This window comes from Hydractinia symbiolongicarpus, chromosome 13, assembly GCF_029227915.1.
Source record: "Hydractinia symbiolongicarpus strain clone_291-10 chromosome 13, HSymV2.1, whole genome shotgun sequence".
NCBI classification, from domain to species: domain Eukaryota; kingdom Metazoa; phylum Cnidaria; class Hydrozoa; order Anthoathecata; family Hydractiniidae; genus Hydractinia; species Hydractinia symbiolongicarpus.
In genome coordinates this window covers 11,538,379-11,557,121 of record NC_079887.1, presented here as the reverse complement: position 1 = coordinate 11,557,121, position 18,743 = coordinate 11,538,379, and the positions used below count along the sequence as shown (strand labels likewise).

At 33.5% G+C, this 18,743-nt stretch overlaps 2 protein-coding genes across 4 annotated transcripts; both read right to left on the bottom strand.

Annotated features, from left to right (window-relative positions):
* Positions 1-142: 142 nt before the first annotated feature.
* LOC130622940 (deoxyhypusine synthase-like) lies at positions 143-18,286 on the bottom strand. 3 transcript variants are annotated; one of them, XR_008981118.1, is made up of 3 exons: positions 17,546-17,840; positions 9,024-9,093; positions 8,118-8,254 (listed from the first exon to the last, which is right to left on the bottom strand). XR_008981118.1 is itself a non-coding variant. In XM_057438399.1 (2 exons), the coding sequence occupies exon 2, from the start codon at positions 1,834-1,836 to the stop codon at positions 745-747; it is 1,092 nt and encodes a 363-aa protein (XP_057294382.1). In that variant the 5' UTR covers positions 1,837-1,857; positions 17,546-17,606; the 3' UTR covers positions 143-744. The 3 variants fall into 3 exon arrangements, 1 of the variants encoding a protein (XP_057294382.1); XM_057438399.1 differs by lacking the exons at positions 8,118-8,254; positions 9,024-9,093 and adding an exon at positions 143-1,857 and having other exon boundaries at positions 17,546-17,606; XR_008981119.1 differs by lacking the exon at positions 9,024-9,093 and having other exon boundaries at positions 17,546-18,286.
* On the bottom strand, positions 1,874-5,161 carry LOC130622942 (uncharacterized). The gene is made up of 2 exons (XM_057438401.1): positions 4,792-5,161; positions 1,874-4,501 (listed from the first exon to the last, which is right to left on the bottom strand). Exons 1-2 carry the CDS (start codon positions 4,836-4,838, stop codon positions 4,144-4,146), a joined length of 405 nt encoding a protein of 134 aa, XP_057294384.1. The 5' UTR covers positions 4,839-5,161; the 3' UTR covers positions 1,874-4,143.
* Positions 18,287-18,743: the final 457 nt, after the last annotated feature.

Sequence of the window (18,743 nt, the reverse complement as noted above, 5' to 3'; positions counted from 1 at the left end):
ACGCCCTGCTTGAAATTCAAAATACAAGTACTGAAACTTCAGCTTTCTTTGAAAATGGTAACCAGAATTAGGAGACCTAATTTTCGAAAATTTCGAAGTGTACTAAACATACAAAGGCTTTTTTGAAAAAACTAACATATTTTGTTGGATGAGTTTTCTACTCAGATATCTCTTTATAAAGCCATTTTGCTAGTTAAAAAAGGCGAATATTAAGGTCATTATTAACTTAACAACAACAAAAAATGAAGTAAAAAAGAAAGAAAATTCTCACAACACCAAAATATTAAGTGTGAAACTGTAACTGATAATAATTGTTATTAAAAAAGTCAAAAGTACTTGGAGTGTAAAATAATTCAATATTTTTATAACGTTAAATAAATGAAAATGCAACTATAAAACATTTTTACAGTTTCATTTTATTTTCAGAAATACAAATGTTCCATATATGCTTTAATAAAGATATCAAAAGGTCAGAATGACAAACTTAACGTTTCTAATAATATTTTGATGCAAAAATTTTTCACATCAAAAGTTTCTCACCATTTTAAATGCTTCTTGTTTTTTTAAAAACAGCAAGTAAATTTAAAAAAAATCAAAACACAACCATGATGTATAAAATAGTAAACACAATCCTATAAATTTAACAAGCAGTAACAACAATAACAACAACAATAACAACAAAAACAACAACAACAACAACCATGCAAACTGTTACTATGTGATAAAAAAAATGTCATGGAAATCTTATTTCTGAATTTTCGCATAATGATATTTTGCAAATGTTTCTGCTACAATCAATGGAAACACCAAAGTTGCATCAGCAACAAGTTTGACTGGTTTAGCAGTCATTTTAATTTTACCCCAGGATACTGCTTCATCCGGATGTGCACCAGCATCAGAACCATCAAACTCTGCAGCGGTATTAATGTAAACAGCGTAGTCTGCACCATTCCGCATCATATTTGCATTGCATATATGATGTTTTGTGAGGCCACCACCAATTATAATAATACCACTATTTTTAGCATATATCGCCAAGTTGTTCATTTTCCTGATATCTTCTGCAATATCAAGACGCAAGCCAGGATTTTTGTAGCTATGAAAGTAAATATTGTCACCAATTGATCCATCTGTAAGTGCTGGACTTAATACAGGTATATTGTTCTTGTATGCCCAATAATATATTGATTCCTCGTTATCAATTTCCCTTCCCATACGTGCTATCATTTTCGATGGAGTCCAGTTGATACCTTCTTCATTCTGCTCCTTCAACATTTGGTCTAAAATCGGTTGAAGCCAATTTTCAAAAAGGCAGTAATTATTGTTGGGGACAATTAAATTGCCAGTGCGGTTTAAACCTTTTTTGCGTAATTCAGCACCTTTGATCTTAAAGTCTGCTAGATAAGAAGGTGCCATGCACTTAATATAATCCTCTTCGATACCACCAGCTGTTGTAACAAGTACATCAACAAGTTTATGCTGCACAAGAAATCGAATCACATCTCGAATACCAGCTGAGGCCATGTTAGATGTGTATCCAAGAAAAATGGTACAGTTTGTCTTAGGTTTAAACTGCTCATCAATGTGTTCACTCACATTTTCCAAAGGCAAGTCTCTGCACTCCAACATGCGATTTATTTCTTCAACAACTTGCCCAAAATGCAATGCTTGGAATCCAGTGTACTTGAAACTCTCCATAATTTTTTGGTAATTTATTCCTTCATTGAAGTCATAACCCTTAACTGTTAATGCGTCCTTCGGCATTTCAACGCTTTTAAATAAAACAGAATCGACAGCAAGAGCTGGAACATCACTTGAAACTAAAGTGTTTGCCATTCTTAAAAATATCTAAATAACCTAAAAACAATAAGACATACATATAAACATATATAGTACACATTTTTTTTTTACTTCTTTCGATATAAAAATAAAAACTTAGAAAAATTGAGCAAAAACTGTAGATTAAGCTGGTCTTACTTTTCCTTATTGTGATCTATCTACCTCCCTTGCTAAACTTTTTCGTACTGAGCTTTTCTAAAATTGTGAAAAGTGAAAACATTTTCTTTGCCAGGTAAAGATTGCTGTGACAGATTCCTTTTCAAGAACACAAAACAAGAACATTTTAAGGAACGTTTATTTGTGTGGATAGTGCCTTCTGGCTTTCCCTTACACAATCTTGAGAGATTGCAGAGAAGTTTAAAGTTGTTCTTCATGTGGATCAAGATCAAGACTAGTAGGGGTTTAGAAAAAACAGTAGAGAAAGAAAGGTTTAAAAAAACAATCTATACAAAAAGAAAGACTCGTAAACAATTGATAAAGATGGCAAGATGTGAAATGTCATATCAATCTGTCAAACTTTTGCAAACACATGTCCTCATAAGAATGAAGGTATGAGTACAAAGGATGATATAAAATGATGGTGTAAAACAAAGTTTATATTTCTCAATAATAAAACAACATTTGTTTATGTGTGAAGTGTTCTCCAAAGGCATCCTTGACTTTAGATACACAAAGACAGTCCCTGGGACAGTCTCTTTGGATTAAGACAAAGAAACTTTTGGTGTTTTTGCAAACCTAATCAACACTGAAGTTTGGTGATGGAAAGAATGTATAGTTCATAAAAATGTTGTCACGCATGTTGTTGTAATTAAAAAAAGATTGTACAAGCAATTAGTAGACGTGGTTCATAACGACATGTTAGGTGACAGGACTGCCACTCATATTTTAAATGAAGATTCCAGGCTATACCTAGCTATTTTAAAGAAAAAATACAAATTTCCAAGGTTTTTTTTCATAAAATACAGGCTTCAAATACAGGCAATATGGCTTACTGGTTATATAAATGCTAAATTAGTGAGGCATAAAATACTTATACTGACTGAAAATTCCAGTGAACCAACAAGAATTTCTTTACAGGTTAATAATCTACAACAAAATTCAAACATTATTCACATTTTAAAGATTAGATCAAATTTTATAAAATTAAACTTCACTGGTATTAGATATACAATTAATCTCCAGTACTGACAACTCAAAATTTTTGGCTTTTTTCGTAAACTCTCTGAAAAAACATCACAAGTTCATCCGGTTACAGAAATTCTGAGTTGACCTTTGAATTGTCAAATTTAGCTTGGAAATAATTACAATATATTTATAGACTTAAAAATAGTGATGATTTATAGTTTATAGTTCCTACTCTTCAAAAAATTATCAAAGAAACCTTTCAAACCATCAATTGGAGTGCACTCTTAATAAAAAGATAAATCAACATGACAGCAGATATGCTATATATATTTTGGTGAACGTAGGTGAATGAAGTCTGATCCATCTATTTTGCAAAAAAAATAAACCATAAATAACAAGTCACCTATCCCTCAAGATAGAGCCAGTCTTGTGCATAGCAGAGATATATACAATAAAAAAACTTTTTAAGCTATATATATAAGTATATTTCCTAAAGAATGAAACTCAGATTAGACTAATTCAAAACTGGCTATCCTTGTATTATCATTTAAAACATTGTGAATAACAATGGAAGCAAAAGGGGAATGACTTCATTTAGCACCGGGCTAAGTGGTCCCGACACACGACGTACAACATAACTAGAACCCTTCATACTTTATCGATATTAAAAGCCCGACAGACGTTCAGTCATACTTCTCCAACCAAATGGACCCGACAAATGAAACTGCATTATCCGACATCCTCTCTATATAACAAATACATATTTTTTCTGTCAATAATCCATAACCAACGTAATATCGCATAATACTGCATAATACCTTCATAATCCATAAAAGATACATAATTTCTCTGTCGATGGCCATACCAACGTAATATCGCATAATACTGCATAATACCTTCATAATACTCTCTGTCGCTACATAACAAATACATATTTTTTCTGTCGATGGCCATAACCAACGTAATATCGCCTAATACTGCATAATACCTTCATAATACTCTCTGTCGCTACATAACAAATACATATTTTTTCTGTCAATAATCCATAACCAACGTAATATCGCATAATACTGCATAATACCTTCATAATCCATAAAAGATACATAATTTCTCTGTCGATGGCCATAACAACGTAATATCGCATAATACTGCATAATACCTTCATAATACTCTCTGTCGTTACATAAAAAATACATATTTTTTCTGTCGATGGCCATACCAACGTAATATCGCATAATACTGCATAATACTGCATAATACCTTCATAATTAATAAAAAATACATAAATTTTCTGTCGATGGCCATACCAACGTAATATCGCATAATACTGCATAATGCCTTCATAATACTCTCTATCGTTCCATAAAAAATACATATTTTTCTGTCGATGGCCATAACCAACGTAATATCGCATAATACTGCATAATACTGCATAATACCTTCATAATTCATAAAAAATACATAAATTTTCTGTCGATGGCCATACCAACGTAATATCGCATAATACTGCATAATACCTTCATAATACTCTCTGTCGCTACATAACAAAAACATATTTTTTTTGTTACTAATCCATAACCAACGTAATATGGCATAATACTGCATAATACTGCATAATACCTTCATAATTCATAAAAAACACATAAATTTTCTGTCGATGGCCATACCAACGTAATATCGCATAATACTGCATAATACCTTCATAATACTCCCTGTCGCTAAATAACAAATACATATTTTTTCTGTTAATAATCCATAACCAACGTAATATCGCATAATACTGCATAATACTGCATAATACTTTCATAATTCATAAAAAATACATACATTTTCTGTCGATGGCCATACCAACGTAATATCGCATAATACTGCATAATACCTTCATAATAATGTCTGTCGCTTCATAAAAACTACATACTTTTTCTGTCGATGGCCATAACCAACGTAATATTCCACAATATTTCGCATAACTGCCATTTACGGAAAGCTGTTTTTACAAAGTAGACAAAGTTTGAGGTTGGATACACATCCATACACAAACAGAAACGATATTTCGCTCAAATATCCTTTTGCAACAAGACATAATAACGGCCCTATTGCAGGCTAAACAAAGAGGCGTTTTTGTACAATATATTGAACAGGCGGTAGTGTTCTATGCCCATCGATAGCCAATAGAAAAGATATTTTGGACTAATACCCCCCCCCCCCCCCCCCGCGAAATTACATATCACAAGTCCTAAAAAATGCCAATCTGAGGCAAGGCATTATACTATAAATTTACCGGGGTTTACTGTTATGTACTTATCCGTACAGCAGTAGAAACAAGTGTCCTCCCTGAAAATGACGCATCAAAAGCGCTAAAGCAGGGCAATCAATCCAAAGACATTACGTGTGTTTTTATTTCAGACCATGCAAAAGTGTAAATTCTATCTCTTTTTTTCGGGGCAGTATTTCAATAGTATAGCTTGATTAGTTCTTAAACCAAATAAATCTCTTAGATGCATAAAAATTTAAATGTTCAAATGATTTTTGTCCGACTGAAGAAGCTGCTGCCGTATAGAAGCTATATCACATTAAAGTTTAGAGCCGTTTACGATGAAATTATTCCATTGTTTGTAGTTAAAATTTCACAGGTCATAACTTTTTATCGGCAAAGGCTCTTAGGCTGAAATTCTGTAGAAGGCATGTCAGTAATATAACGTATCATTAGGAAAAAGAAAAAATACTTTTTTAACAGATATGGAAAAATTCCAAATTAAAAGTCAAAACTTCTATTTACATGGAACAAAGATGTTCCAAAAAGGCATAAGTATAAAATTTATCTCATTTAAAGAGTCTCAGTAGATTTGATATTCCATTGAAGTTAGGATCAGAGTACAAAAGCTGAAAATAGTTCTAAATAATGTAATTATTATTGGCTATTGTTAAAAAATCATATGGTGAGTTAACAAGATCAACTTTATGAGCAACTGACCGAAAAACCAATAGACGTATGATATCGTTAGTCTTTTTAATAACAGCGGTATTTTGCCTGTTTGTCCGCGAAAAGCGCGTCCTGTTAATTAATTACGAAATTCTTATATCTGCACAAAATACCAAATGCGATATATATTTACCGACTTTGTTTTATTCTCCCGCGTGTAGCATTCAATTGCAACGCCTGATTTTTTTGAAAAACCAATCCGAGATTTTGCAGCCACGAAAAAGGGATGTGTAAAGCAGAGAGCAGTGTTATTACGGCCATTTTGAAAGTTGCGTAACGTTGACGTTGCTAAGTCTGTCCTTGTTTTTTTATATATTTTTACATGTTAAGTTAAATATGCTGTTGGTATGACTTTAGATGATAGCGAACAGATTTGTGAACATCTTAAAGTTTTCCGAAGCCATAAAAAAGCTAGCCCATTTACAAGGTATATTTTTATAATTTTGTTTTAACTAAGAGTTGCTAGTTTATTCCGAATTGGGAGCTGAAAAATACAAGAGATAAATTATACAATTTGTTTGCGTCGTTTTTTTCTGTTTTCGTTCTTTCATCTTAAAAGAGACGTGTTTACTTCATTAAAAATCGTTTTAAGATGCTGTGTGACATATAGCTAAAATTTTCAATTATTTTGAATTTATAACAAATGCATTGTCAATTTAAAAATGTATGTATATTTTCCATTTCATGTTTCGCTTCAGAACTGGTAAATAGCTCAGATAACGTTTCTGATAGTGAAGATGGAGAGATAGATATTACTGATGACGTAGAGGATGTCAATTTAGAGTTAGAAGAAGAAATTGTTAGCGAGGGTGGTTGGCTGATCATTTGGTAATGGCTTAATCCTTATTTCCAAATTATTTTACAAAGTATGACTATGTCAAATTTTATTTTAAATTACTGTCCTTTCTAATGTAAGGATTACAATATCTATACCTTTTGTGGAAAAATGCTTTTGATCCATTCACTGGAATGTGGAAATTCAACACGCTCGAAAGTTCCACATTGACAACGAACGCACATCCTTAGTACATGACAACACACCTACGAACTCAAAATGTTCGAAGAATTACCCAGTTGTGGCGTTAAAGGGATCTTCATTCATGTTTCTTTGGTTTTTCCCTATCCATGGCCACTGCTACGGCTTCCACATAGTAAATGGAAGTGAAGGTCGTAAAGATGCTGCACATTCACTCCATACACATTTACCTGTCGCCCCAGAAAATATATATTATGATTTTTCTTGCAGCCTTGAAGAGTACTGTTTGAATAGGGAAGCTGGGTACTTTAGAAATACTCGTTTTTTCCACGATGTCTTTCACGGTTACAGTCACGGCTGTTCGTCTGTTTACAACAGCAAATCCTTTCCTGGTTTAACCTCTGTAAACACATCCATATATGAGCAGTTTAATTCATACCTACAATGAATTAAGTCTTCTGCAAAACATATGTCCCAAACTAATTTCATGTTTTATGCACAGTTTATGATTCATATTTGGAATCAAAAGAAGAAGTCATCCTACGAAAAAAAACTACGGCTTGCATTAAGTCATGCTGATACGCATGATGAATATTGAATATTTATAATATGTTTGCAGCTACTGTTCTTTTTTTATTTTTTTTATTTTTTTATTTATACTTTCTTAGTGGACGACTTATAACTTTGACAACATCTTCAACATACTATTACTATTTGAAGAATCTCTAATTCATCATTATTTAAAGCCTTGGACGGTAATGGACATAACACCGACGTTATGACAACGGAACGACTGAATTGACGAAAATAAAAGAAAAACGTAGATCACAGGTATAAAGCTAATTTTAAGAAACAATTTATGTATCTTTACAACCACAAAATATATCACTTTAAAATTAACATTTGTTTTGCGTGATCAACCTCCTCTCCAGGACCCCGGTGTTATTCTATATTCATTCATGATAATATGTTAGATATTATCATGAACGAATATAGATTTCTTCTTAATTCAGAATTTTGTGCTAAAAAGCCAATTCGTAAAAGCAAGGTTTTTCCATGTGTATGGATGGCTTTTTGAAATTAAAAGTTACAGCCATACGTTTTCTGAAGGGTGGCGAATTGCATGTGTATAGATTTCTTAGAGATACAGGGTATTTTTTCAAACTTACTTTGGAAGATACAATATAAAACAACTTTGATGAAATTTTTTTCAAAGTTTTTTAAAAATGTAGAAATATATATAACTTTACATCGTGAGGCCCTTTTTGGAATGCAACCGTTCAACTTGGTGGTCCAGCCTTGCAATTTCTTTTACACATTTTTACATCCATCTATAATAAAATAAGTAAAATTACTTTAAAAAAGCTAGGACAATCTGCCATTTTTTTAATAGGTATATAAATGTTTAACAAATATATTTTAACAAGGTTTCCTCAAATAATTATTTTTTAACATTAGAAATAGATAATAACATCACTCCAAATTGACATAATAACAAGGAAGGGATGAGAATGGCAGGATGTTACCACAAAATAATACTAAACAAATGGTCCTTTTTTCATGTGTAACACCAATATTAAAAGTAGTCTACTGCGTGTACAAACTATTGACTATGTATCAATCATTCAAATACTATTGCATAGACTATTTCTATACTATTATTATACTATTCTGATTTTATATTGTATACCATACACATATATTTGTTACGATATTTTCATTTCTTTGTACTTTAAAATATTAAAATTATTGTCAATTAATTTTTTTTAATATAGAAAAAAAGTGCTTTACCCCTTTCCCTTCTTACATCCAATTTATTGTTACAGGGATAAACAAACATATAGTCATCCTCTTAATTTTTTAAAGCATAGCTATAGACAAGTTATGAACATTTCCATATAAACCGTCAGTAAAAAAGATCACATGGAGTAAATGAACTAAAGCAACAAAAAAACCTACTTATTGGGCACAGAAGAGTACAGCTGAAGAACCAAATTTGGAATTTTTGTAATGTTCCCTGCCATGTTGTATGGACATGTGCAAGTATTAAGAATAGAAAAGTTAATGAAAAAAGTAACTGCTGTATTTATCTGCATCTACCTTCACTTTCGCTTTCGCTTGCCAAAAACCTTTTCTTTAGAGCTTAAGCTATCGATTAGGACATCGGTTCCTAAACCAAAAAATAATGTTGGTCGGACAAATATAACTACATACAAAGTGGAAAACGTGCGAGGAAAGATCTTTTTATCTTCATGATACGGCAACGCTTTTTTTCTTCTAAAATAATGCTTATCGCGCACACGTTTAAAACATTTTACATACCAAAGTAATTTTTTTAGCACATTCTTACAGGTCAAAGCAAAACTTTTAAAAAAGCGTTTACTCGTAATTTACTTTAACGTAACGTAGTTTATCTTAATTACTCTAGGAGCTGAGAGCAGTCTCGTATAAAGTTCGTTGTAGAGAGGATTTAAATCTTGATTTGACAAGATAATGGGCCAGGGGATCAAAAAAATTAATGTTTTTTGTTTGTTTCATAGTCCAATTTCCGCCATTATGTGTCAAAGGTCAATGTTAATTTTTTTCCAAAAAGAATCCTGCGGCCCCTTATTTTTTAGAAAATTTTATGCTTAATCAGAAAAACCTATACTGACATAAGGTTAAAATAAAGTGTTACAACTACAAGAAGTTACAACTAATTGAATGTACATATTTAACTTTTGTTGTCAAAACAAGATTTTTTAAATTTCGTACAATTACATCAACATCACAAACGAACTACTTTTGTGAACTTGTTGGGTTAGTACAAGCATCTCCACAATTAGAAAAGTCACAGCATTGAAGTTGCAACTGCCTGCATCTACAAACCAGGTCACGTGCACATGTCTTGCGAGAACAAGGGAACGGAAAATTATCTCAAAGAAAATTTTGCTCAGAAGAAATAATTGGCTCGATCATCTTCTCGATATTCGTAATCTGCTAAAACCAGATCTACTTCATCACTTTTAAATGTTGCGTTATACCAGATATTACATTAATAATAACTTCGCAATATATATAAAATCAGGGTAAAATGCTAAAATGAAAGAAAGTAAAATGCTAAAATGAAAGGTTTCAAGATCCATCTTAAGGCCGGTTTCCATACAGCTACATTTTGCGCCCAGTCGTAAGATGCGCAGCGACTTTTATCACATACACCGAACCATTTCCATTTAGCGATTTTTGCTCACGTGTTTTTTGCAAAACATGGCTGATGTAAACAGACGATATTTGTTGCTGCAAAATTTGAGAGTAGTCCTAGCAATATTTTTATTACGTAGAAATAAACAACGTTGTAAAATACGTAAAAAAAAACATGTGGATGAGACGACTTTCCATAGAAAGAAGAATCAAAGGACTATACAACGTTTTGCTTATGGATTTAATGTCGTCAGATCACGAGTAGTCTTTTTAAGTTTGTTTACAATGTTGTTTCTTTGTGCCTCCACAGACTCATTAATGTTATTTTGTTTTTCATCTACTTCACTTGATTGAAATATATTCCTTTTCTCTACATTCACTTGGCTTTGACAAAAATTTAACACAGAAACGAGATGTTGCTAGCCATATTGAAATGATCTAATTAAAAATTCTTTCGTAATTCATGTAGATTGCTACCTTTTGATTGGCTGTTAAGCTGAAGCGCAAGCTATCATAAGCTACACAAACGCAAGAGAAATAATGCTGACGTCCGCAAAGAATTTCTGACAAAGTCAGCATTTGAATCATGATTTTTAATTGTCATGTGACAGATATCATCCATACCAAGTTTTATAATTTATAACCTAACACAAGGGAAGTTATGATGTTAGGGCACTAAATTATTGTGCTTGAGCATTTAATACTTTATTCCGCGTTTGGTTACTTTCGCAGAATATCTCTTTAGTGATGTAGCTATGAATGGGTATCCGATTTGCCTTTTTGCAAAAGTAAAGATTTACTTCAAATGGTCTGCTAGAACGTTATCTTCTTCGCGCGCGATATTTCTTAAAAGTATCTTTCTAGTGATGTATGCAAGGGTATATTCCACCTCTGCTTGTCTACTGTATCGTACATATATTTTATTTGTCTTGTTCTGCTAGGGCATCTAATATTTCAATGGAGCTAAAAATTCTCGCAAAATTTCCTTTTCATTGACTTGGGTCCAGCATTTCTGCTTTATTACTGACCAGAAGATGGTTTTCCTTTGAATTTATTTGCCCTTTTAAAGGATCTAAGATTCTATATTGTGTAGTGTATTGGTCTGGTTTCGGACCTTTGATGTGTCATTACGCAGGAAGGTATTTGTCCAGAACATCGTATCTCTTGGTGTATGGATAAGTATAGAACAATACCACTTGTTTATTGTATAGTATATCGTCTTCCCTCAGATTGTCATGTTTTAGGACATCTAATAATGTCAGTTCGAATGAACATAGAATCGCTTCTAATGAAGTATGAGTGGGTATAGCACACTGCTGTCTGTTCAATGTATTGTTTGACGACTTCCCTAAGATCGACATGCTTTGAGACTTTTAATATGTCATTTCACGAGATGGCATTTGTCTATAATATTGTTTTTGGTGTTGTATCGATGGGTACAGAATACTAACTGCTGTTTAGCATCTATTATAACATCTGCTTTTAGACTGACCTGTGTTATAATCTCCACAATAACATAATACATGTTATTTTGCGGGAACATTTCTTTCTGTTGGTGTATAGATATGTATTCAACCTCAGTGGTCTTATACTATAAAAATAACCGTTGAGGTTGCAACCATTTTCTTTGATTGGTCTGCTTTAGGACATCTAACATGCTATTCAAAGAAGAGTAATTGTCCAAGAGATTGTTTCTATAGATGAATCAATGGGTATAAAGCACTACTGCTTGTTCAGTGTATACTATAACGTCTGTCGTCAGATTGGTCTGCCTTAAGACTTTTAATATGTTTTTTCGCGAGAGGATATTTGTCCAGAATGCAGTTTTGGTATTTTGTCAAAATATCTGTTCTATTAGTGGATGGATTTGTATCCTACCTCAATACCTCTATAGTGCAACGTGTTCCCTCAGATTGGTTTATATTGTAAAGCCTTCGCATTGATTGGTCTGCTTTAGGACTGTTGATGCGTCATTTCCAGGGAGGGTATTTCTCCATAAAATTGTTTCTATTTGTGTATGGATGTATTTCCAGCATAAGTGTTTGTGCAGGGTAAAGTATAAAATTTTCTCTTTGATTGGTCTTTTAAAATATCTCAGATTTTATTTTGCACATACCTCAACTTCTAAAAGTGTTACCTTAAATGACGTATGGATGTGTCTCACATTTACAGACTTCTTTTAATTTTTCTGCTAGGATTTCGACCTTTACTTTCATCCAGGTTGTTTTTTAGCCATGTATTGTGGAATATCCCATTTACTTATTGGTTTAGGGAGGCTTTATTTGAATAGATCTATTAGGTCATTTTTAAATAGTCTTATCCAAGCTATCACTGTCGTCTCTATTGCATGTGCATAGGTATAGAACAAAGCCGCCTTTTTAGTGCATACTATACATCTTTCCTCAAATCTAACAGCTAAGACTTTTACTGTGTCATTTGCGAGGGGGTATTTGTCCAGAATATTGTTTCTATGGGTGCATAGATGTGCACCCAACCTCACTGAATGTTTAATTTAAGGCGTAAAGTCTTCTCTTGATTGGCGTGCTTCATCTTTTCGCGGAAGGGTATTCGTCCAAAGTATAGTGTCTGTTTTTGAATGGATTGTTATCCAACATCAGTGTTGGTTTGGTTTATAGTGAATAGTTTTTCCTTCGATTGGTCTGCTTTGGAACTTTTGATGTTTCATTTTCTTGGAGGGTATTTAGTCAAATATGACATCTATTGGTGGATGGATGTGTATCCAACCTCAATATTTGTTCAATTACAGTGTAAAGTCTACACATTGATTAGTCTGCTTTAGAACTTTCATTTTTTTATATCGCGGCAAGGTACTTGTCCAAAATATAGTGTCTCTTTGTGTATTGACGTGTATCCAACATCAGTGTTTGTTTAGTTTAAAGTATAAAGTCTTCTCTTGATTGGCGTGCTTGAGGACTTTTAATGTAGGACTTTTGATGTATCATTTCGCAGAAGAGTATTTTGCCATAATATCATTTCTATTGGTAAATGGATGTATACTCAACCTCAATTGTTGTTTTTTTCAATATGTGATCACTTTGCATTAATTGGTCTACTTTAGAAATTTTGATACGTCATTTCCAGGGAGAACACTTGTTTCTACTGCGGAATAATGTGGCATATTACGTTGGTTATAGCCTATCTACAAAAAAATGCATTTGTTATGTAGCGATGGAGAGTATTATAAGGGTAATATGCAATATTATGCGATATTACGTTGGTTATGGATTATTGACAGAAAAATATAAATTTGTTATGGAACGATTGAGAGTATTATGAAGGTATTATGCTGTACTATGTGATATTACGTTGGTATGGCCATCGACAGAAAAATATGTATTTTTTATGGAACGATAGAGAGTATTATGAAGGTATTATGCAGTATTATGCGATATTACGTTGATATGGCCATCGACAGAAAATTTATGTATTTTTTATGAATTATGAAGGTATTATGCATTATTATGCGATATTACGTTGGTATGGCCATCGACAGAAAATTTATGTATTTTTTATGAATTATGAAGGTATTATGCAGTATTATGCGATATTACGTTGGTTATGGCCATCGACAGAAAAATTATGTAGTTTTTATGAAGCGACAGACATTATTATGAAGGTATTATGCAGTATTATGCGATATTACGTTGGTATGGCCATTGACAGAAAAATGAATTATGAAGGTATTATGCAGTATTATGCGATATTACGTTGGTTATGGATTATTGACAGAAAAAATATGTATTTGTTATGTAGCGACAGAGAGTATTATGAAGGTATTACGCAGTATTATGCGATATTACGTTGGTATGGCCATCGACAGAAAATTTATGTATTTTTTATGAATTATGAAGGTATTATGCAGTATTATGCAGTATTATGCGATATTACGTTGGTATGGCCATCGACAGAAAATTTATGTATTTTTTATGAATTATGAAAGTATTATGCAGTATTATGCAGTATTATGCGATATTACGTTGGTATGGCCATCGACAGAAAAAATATGTATTTTTTATGTAACGACAGAGAGTATTATGAAGGTATTATGCAGTATTATGCGATATTACGTTGGTATGGCCATCGACAGAAAATTTATGTACTTTTTTTGAATTATGAAGGTATTATGCAGTATTATGCAGTATTATGCGATATTACGTTGGTTATGGATTATTGACAGAAAAAATATGTATTTTTTATGTAACGATAGAGAGTATTATGAAGGCATTATGCAGTATTATGCGATATTACGTTGGTATGGCCATCGACAGAAAATTTATGTGTTTTTTATGAATTATGAAGGTATTATGCAGTATTATGCAGTATTATGCGATATTACGTTGGTTATGGATTATTGACAGAAAAATATGTATTTTTTATGGAACGACAGAGAGTGTTATGCAGTATTATGCAGTATTATGCGATATTACGTTGGTTATGGCCATCGACAGAAAAAATATGTATTTTTTATGTAACGACAGAGAGTATTATGAAGGTATTATGCAGTATTATGCGATATTACGTTGTTATGGCCATCGACAGATAATTTATGTACTTTTTTTGAATTATGAAGGTATTATGCAGTATTATGCGATATTACGTTGGTTAAGGATTATTGACAGAAATAATATGTATTTGTTATGTAGCGACAGAGAGTATTATGAAGGTATTATGCAGTATTATGCGATATTACGTTGGTATGACCATCGACAGAAAAAATATGTATTTGTTATATAGAGAGGATGTCGGATAATGCGGTTTCATTTGTTGGGTCCATTTGGTTGGAGAAGTATGACTGAACGTCTGTCAGCCTTTTATGTCGATAAAGTATGAAGGTTGTTAGTTATGTTGTACGTCGTGTGTCGGGACCACTTAGCCCGGTGCTAAATGAAGTCGTTGCCAGCAAAAGCTATGAAGCAATTTTTGAAAATCCAAAATAATTTTTCATACGCCAAACGCCAAAAGACGCTGAAAAACAGTGAAAATCAACTTATTCATAATCCAAAAGCTATAGCAAATATTTCCTTCTATCCTATTATACTTCATTGTAGTCTCGCACCAAATCAGGCTCACTTACCACCTCTTTGATGAAATGCATCAAACAAGCGACATTCCTGTATGCTCTGAGTGCAACAAGCCCAGGCAATACATGATTTTGAAACCTGTGGACAGAACAGGATTTATTTTGTTAAAATCAATTATTGGATTCAAAAAATTTGATTGTTTATTAGGCTTTTTGGTTTGATTTCTTTCAGGGAAACTTTTTGAGGAAACTGATTGGTCATTGTTTTGTTTGACAAAACCAAAAAGTTGAAAATATCTAACTTCTAAATCAAAAGAAGTTGAAGCTAAAAAAGGTATACACACACAATTATTAAATTTGAAAAATTGATAAATCGATGGTCCTTTTTGTCAGATTTCTAAAAATCAAGTTTGAATATTTTGTGTTACTTTGGGTGAGTTTAGGAAAGATTTTCAAGAAAATTAGGCACTAGAAGAAGAACAGAACAGAATAGTTAGCTGTTTTCACTGGCATGGTAGCTTTTAGTGGAAATAAATTGGGCATTTTGTGTGGGCGAACGGCATTCGATTCCCCGAAGCACAATTTCCCTCACATGGCTTGGTTAACCCTAGCCAGGTGAGGGAAAGTGGGGAAGTGTGGCCTGTTGAATGTTGCATAGAGTTGTCTGGTAGAGCATGGACCCTAATTGAGTCTGTGCAGCCCTCGCAATAATTTTTGGAGACTCGTCGGACAAAATTTCCGCCACATCCGCAGCTTGGTCGGACATGTCCGTAGCTCGTTTCGAAGCTTTCGTCGGACAAAACGTCTAATAGATTTTCGTCTTGGTTGGACACTTTTAGATCTCAGAATTATTGAATAGTCCTTTTAATCCAAAAGCAAGCCTATTCATAGCCAACCTGACCATCCTAGCTAATTCACCAACTCCTGGCTTAGTTAAAGAACTACGTAGACATGAATCTCTATTGCCTGGCCACTTTGTCGTTGGTAACCAGATCTTACACAAGATATCCAGCCATGCGGTTCTTAACTAATGTAGAGGTAAACGCCAACGGAGCACGGATGAAGCAACTCTGCAAAACTGAACGTACAGGCGGAACAGACATTGTTATATCATGGATTAATTGTGTTATTTTCATTCAAACAGTTTTAAAAACGAAACCCACGTGCGGTATTATTTTTTATTCTTGTTTAAATGTAGCTGAACTTTCTGAATGAATTTTGAAGTTTTATTTGAGCCACATGGATAAAGATTTTTTTTAATTTGAAAATGAAGCATATTATTTCCCATTCGATTGTGATGAGTTTACAAATAATAATAATAAAAATAATAATAATAATACAAACTTAACTTATTCTATTTTATACTAGTCGTTAGCCTGTGGAAAAATCCATGGGTTTGCCCGTCCTTTATATTTATCCGTTGCAACAAAGTGGATAAAAATATATCACATTTGATATTCGTGTTTCCATAGCACGATTTTCTAACTCAGCAGGGGGTCCGCGCAGAGACGGACAAAATATGGCTATTATTAAAGAGACTAGTCATTAGCCCTTGGAAAAATCCACGGGTTCTCCTCCTGTCCTTGTTATACCGCATATTGCGTGTGTCTCGCTACTTGCGAAGCTAAGCTACCATTTTGCGTGACATACAGACGTATACAGGTATTATAATAAAAAAGCCGGGAAACCCGGCGTCGAACTGCGGGGGTTAAAGGTTAATAAATTAATTGTGACACTGGACTGAGCGCTTAGTACAGGTAAACCATGCGGCACATGCGTTTAGGCTTAAGACCCTATTCAAAAAAACTATTGCAGCTTTGGTTTACAAAACACAGGATATATACACTCTGTTGAAACACCTGTGTCGGACACGAGTATAACACCATTTTTAAAAAAATATATTTTACTGCGACTTCAGTTTAAAAAAAATCAGGAAACTGCCTGTCAAGTTCAATTAAAAAAATGTATACTCAGCAATTCTATTTTTCAGCATAAGCTTTCATAGCAGTAATAAAATTGGTAGCTGCCTAGCTAACTGCATTTAGCATAAGAATTAAGAATTGTGTTGCAGCCAAACTGCATTTAACTACTTTCACTTTTTAGAGTTACCTAAAAGGAGCCAGCTAGGTAGACCCAACTTCAACATAAAAATAAATAAGAATATACCAAACTGAAAAAAACTTTAAAAGAATAAGAACAAAAACAAAAGATAGCTATAGCTAGCTGCCTCAAAATCTACCTTTTTAGCTAGCTAAACACTTAAAATTGTTTTGTTTAAGATTTATACATGGCTAGAAAACGTCATGTTATACTCAACTTAACATGTGAAAACACACAGAAACTAAATAATCCTATAGGATACAAAGTACTCATAAGAAAAAAGGATCAAAAGGAGACATACAAATTTCAAACCATCCCTTCCAAACCAAAATGACCTTTGTAGTGGTAGCACGTTTCCTCCGTCGGCATGTTGAGGCTGTTCTGCCCGGATAATGAACATTGGCCTGATTAAGTACGGCAGCTTGCACCGGTTAAGAACAGGGCAGAAAATACATAATCAGGGCAACACAATCAGGACAGGCCGGCTTATTACTCAAAAAATATTATTTGGCACTTATAAAAGGGACATATAATCAGGGCAGGCCAGTTTATATACGACAGTGTAATATTATTTCTCATTTATTATAGAACGAACATAATCGGGGCAGGCCGTCTTATGTATGACAGTCAAATATTATTCCAGACTTATAGAACAAATATAATCGGGGCCGACCGCTTTTATATCATTCGTCATCACTTCTGACAAGCGAATAGCCCTGGTGGCAAAGTTGTTGTTGTTCTCAAATGAAACGAAATTTCGTGGCAAATACTAAATTTTGGGATTCGCAAGTTTAATAACTTTTCACCAAACTTAATTCCCGCAAAAAGAATAATTTAGGTTCCGTGAAATTTAGTTACTTCAAAGTATATTATGCTGAAATGTATTTACTACAAGATTAGTTTTAAACTAAGAATTACGTCGAGACTTTTTTCTTCCGCCATCTCTAGTTTTTAGGGGTGTTCTATCTTCCAGAGAATGTTTAATTCACAAAAGTTCGAAGAAAATGACAATTACAGCCTGCCTGGCCAGCCATTATATCAGCGTTCATAATGCGGTCACCACTACATAACCAGTGCAAAAAAAACATAATCGGATCATGTGTACATAATCCGGCTGTCCCGGTTGTAAACAGGCCGTTTTCGCAATCTGGGCAGAACAAGGCCGCGAAGCACTTGGATTGATCATTGGTGAAAATGGAGCCTCGTGATTGGTCTATTACGCGTAAGCGATCAAAACAAAGCCGGTAAAAACGGGGTCTGCCGTGGATCCGAAATAAAGCTGCAGGACCGCGGGGATTTTCCGTATGTCTCGCTACTTGCTCCGCATCGCCGGAATGAGCCACAAGTAACCGTTGTTGAACGCCCTAAGGAGCTCTTAAAAAGAACTGCAAACTGTGCGACACAGTCAGGTGGAGCGCTTTAGTACAGGTATGCAGTATGTCGTAAATCAAGTGAAGCGCACACACCATTATAGTGTTGCGACTGTGTAACATATCTTT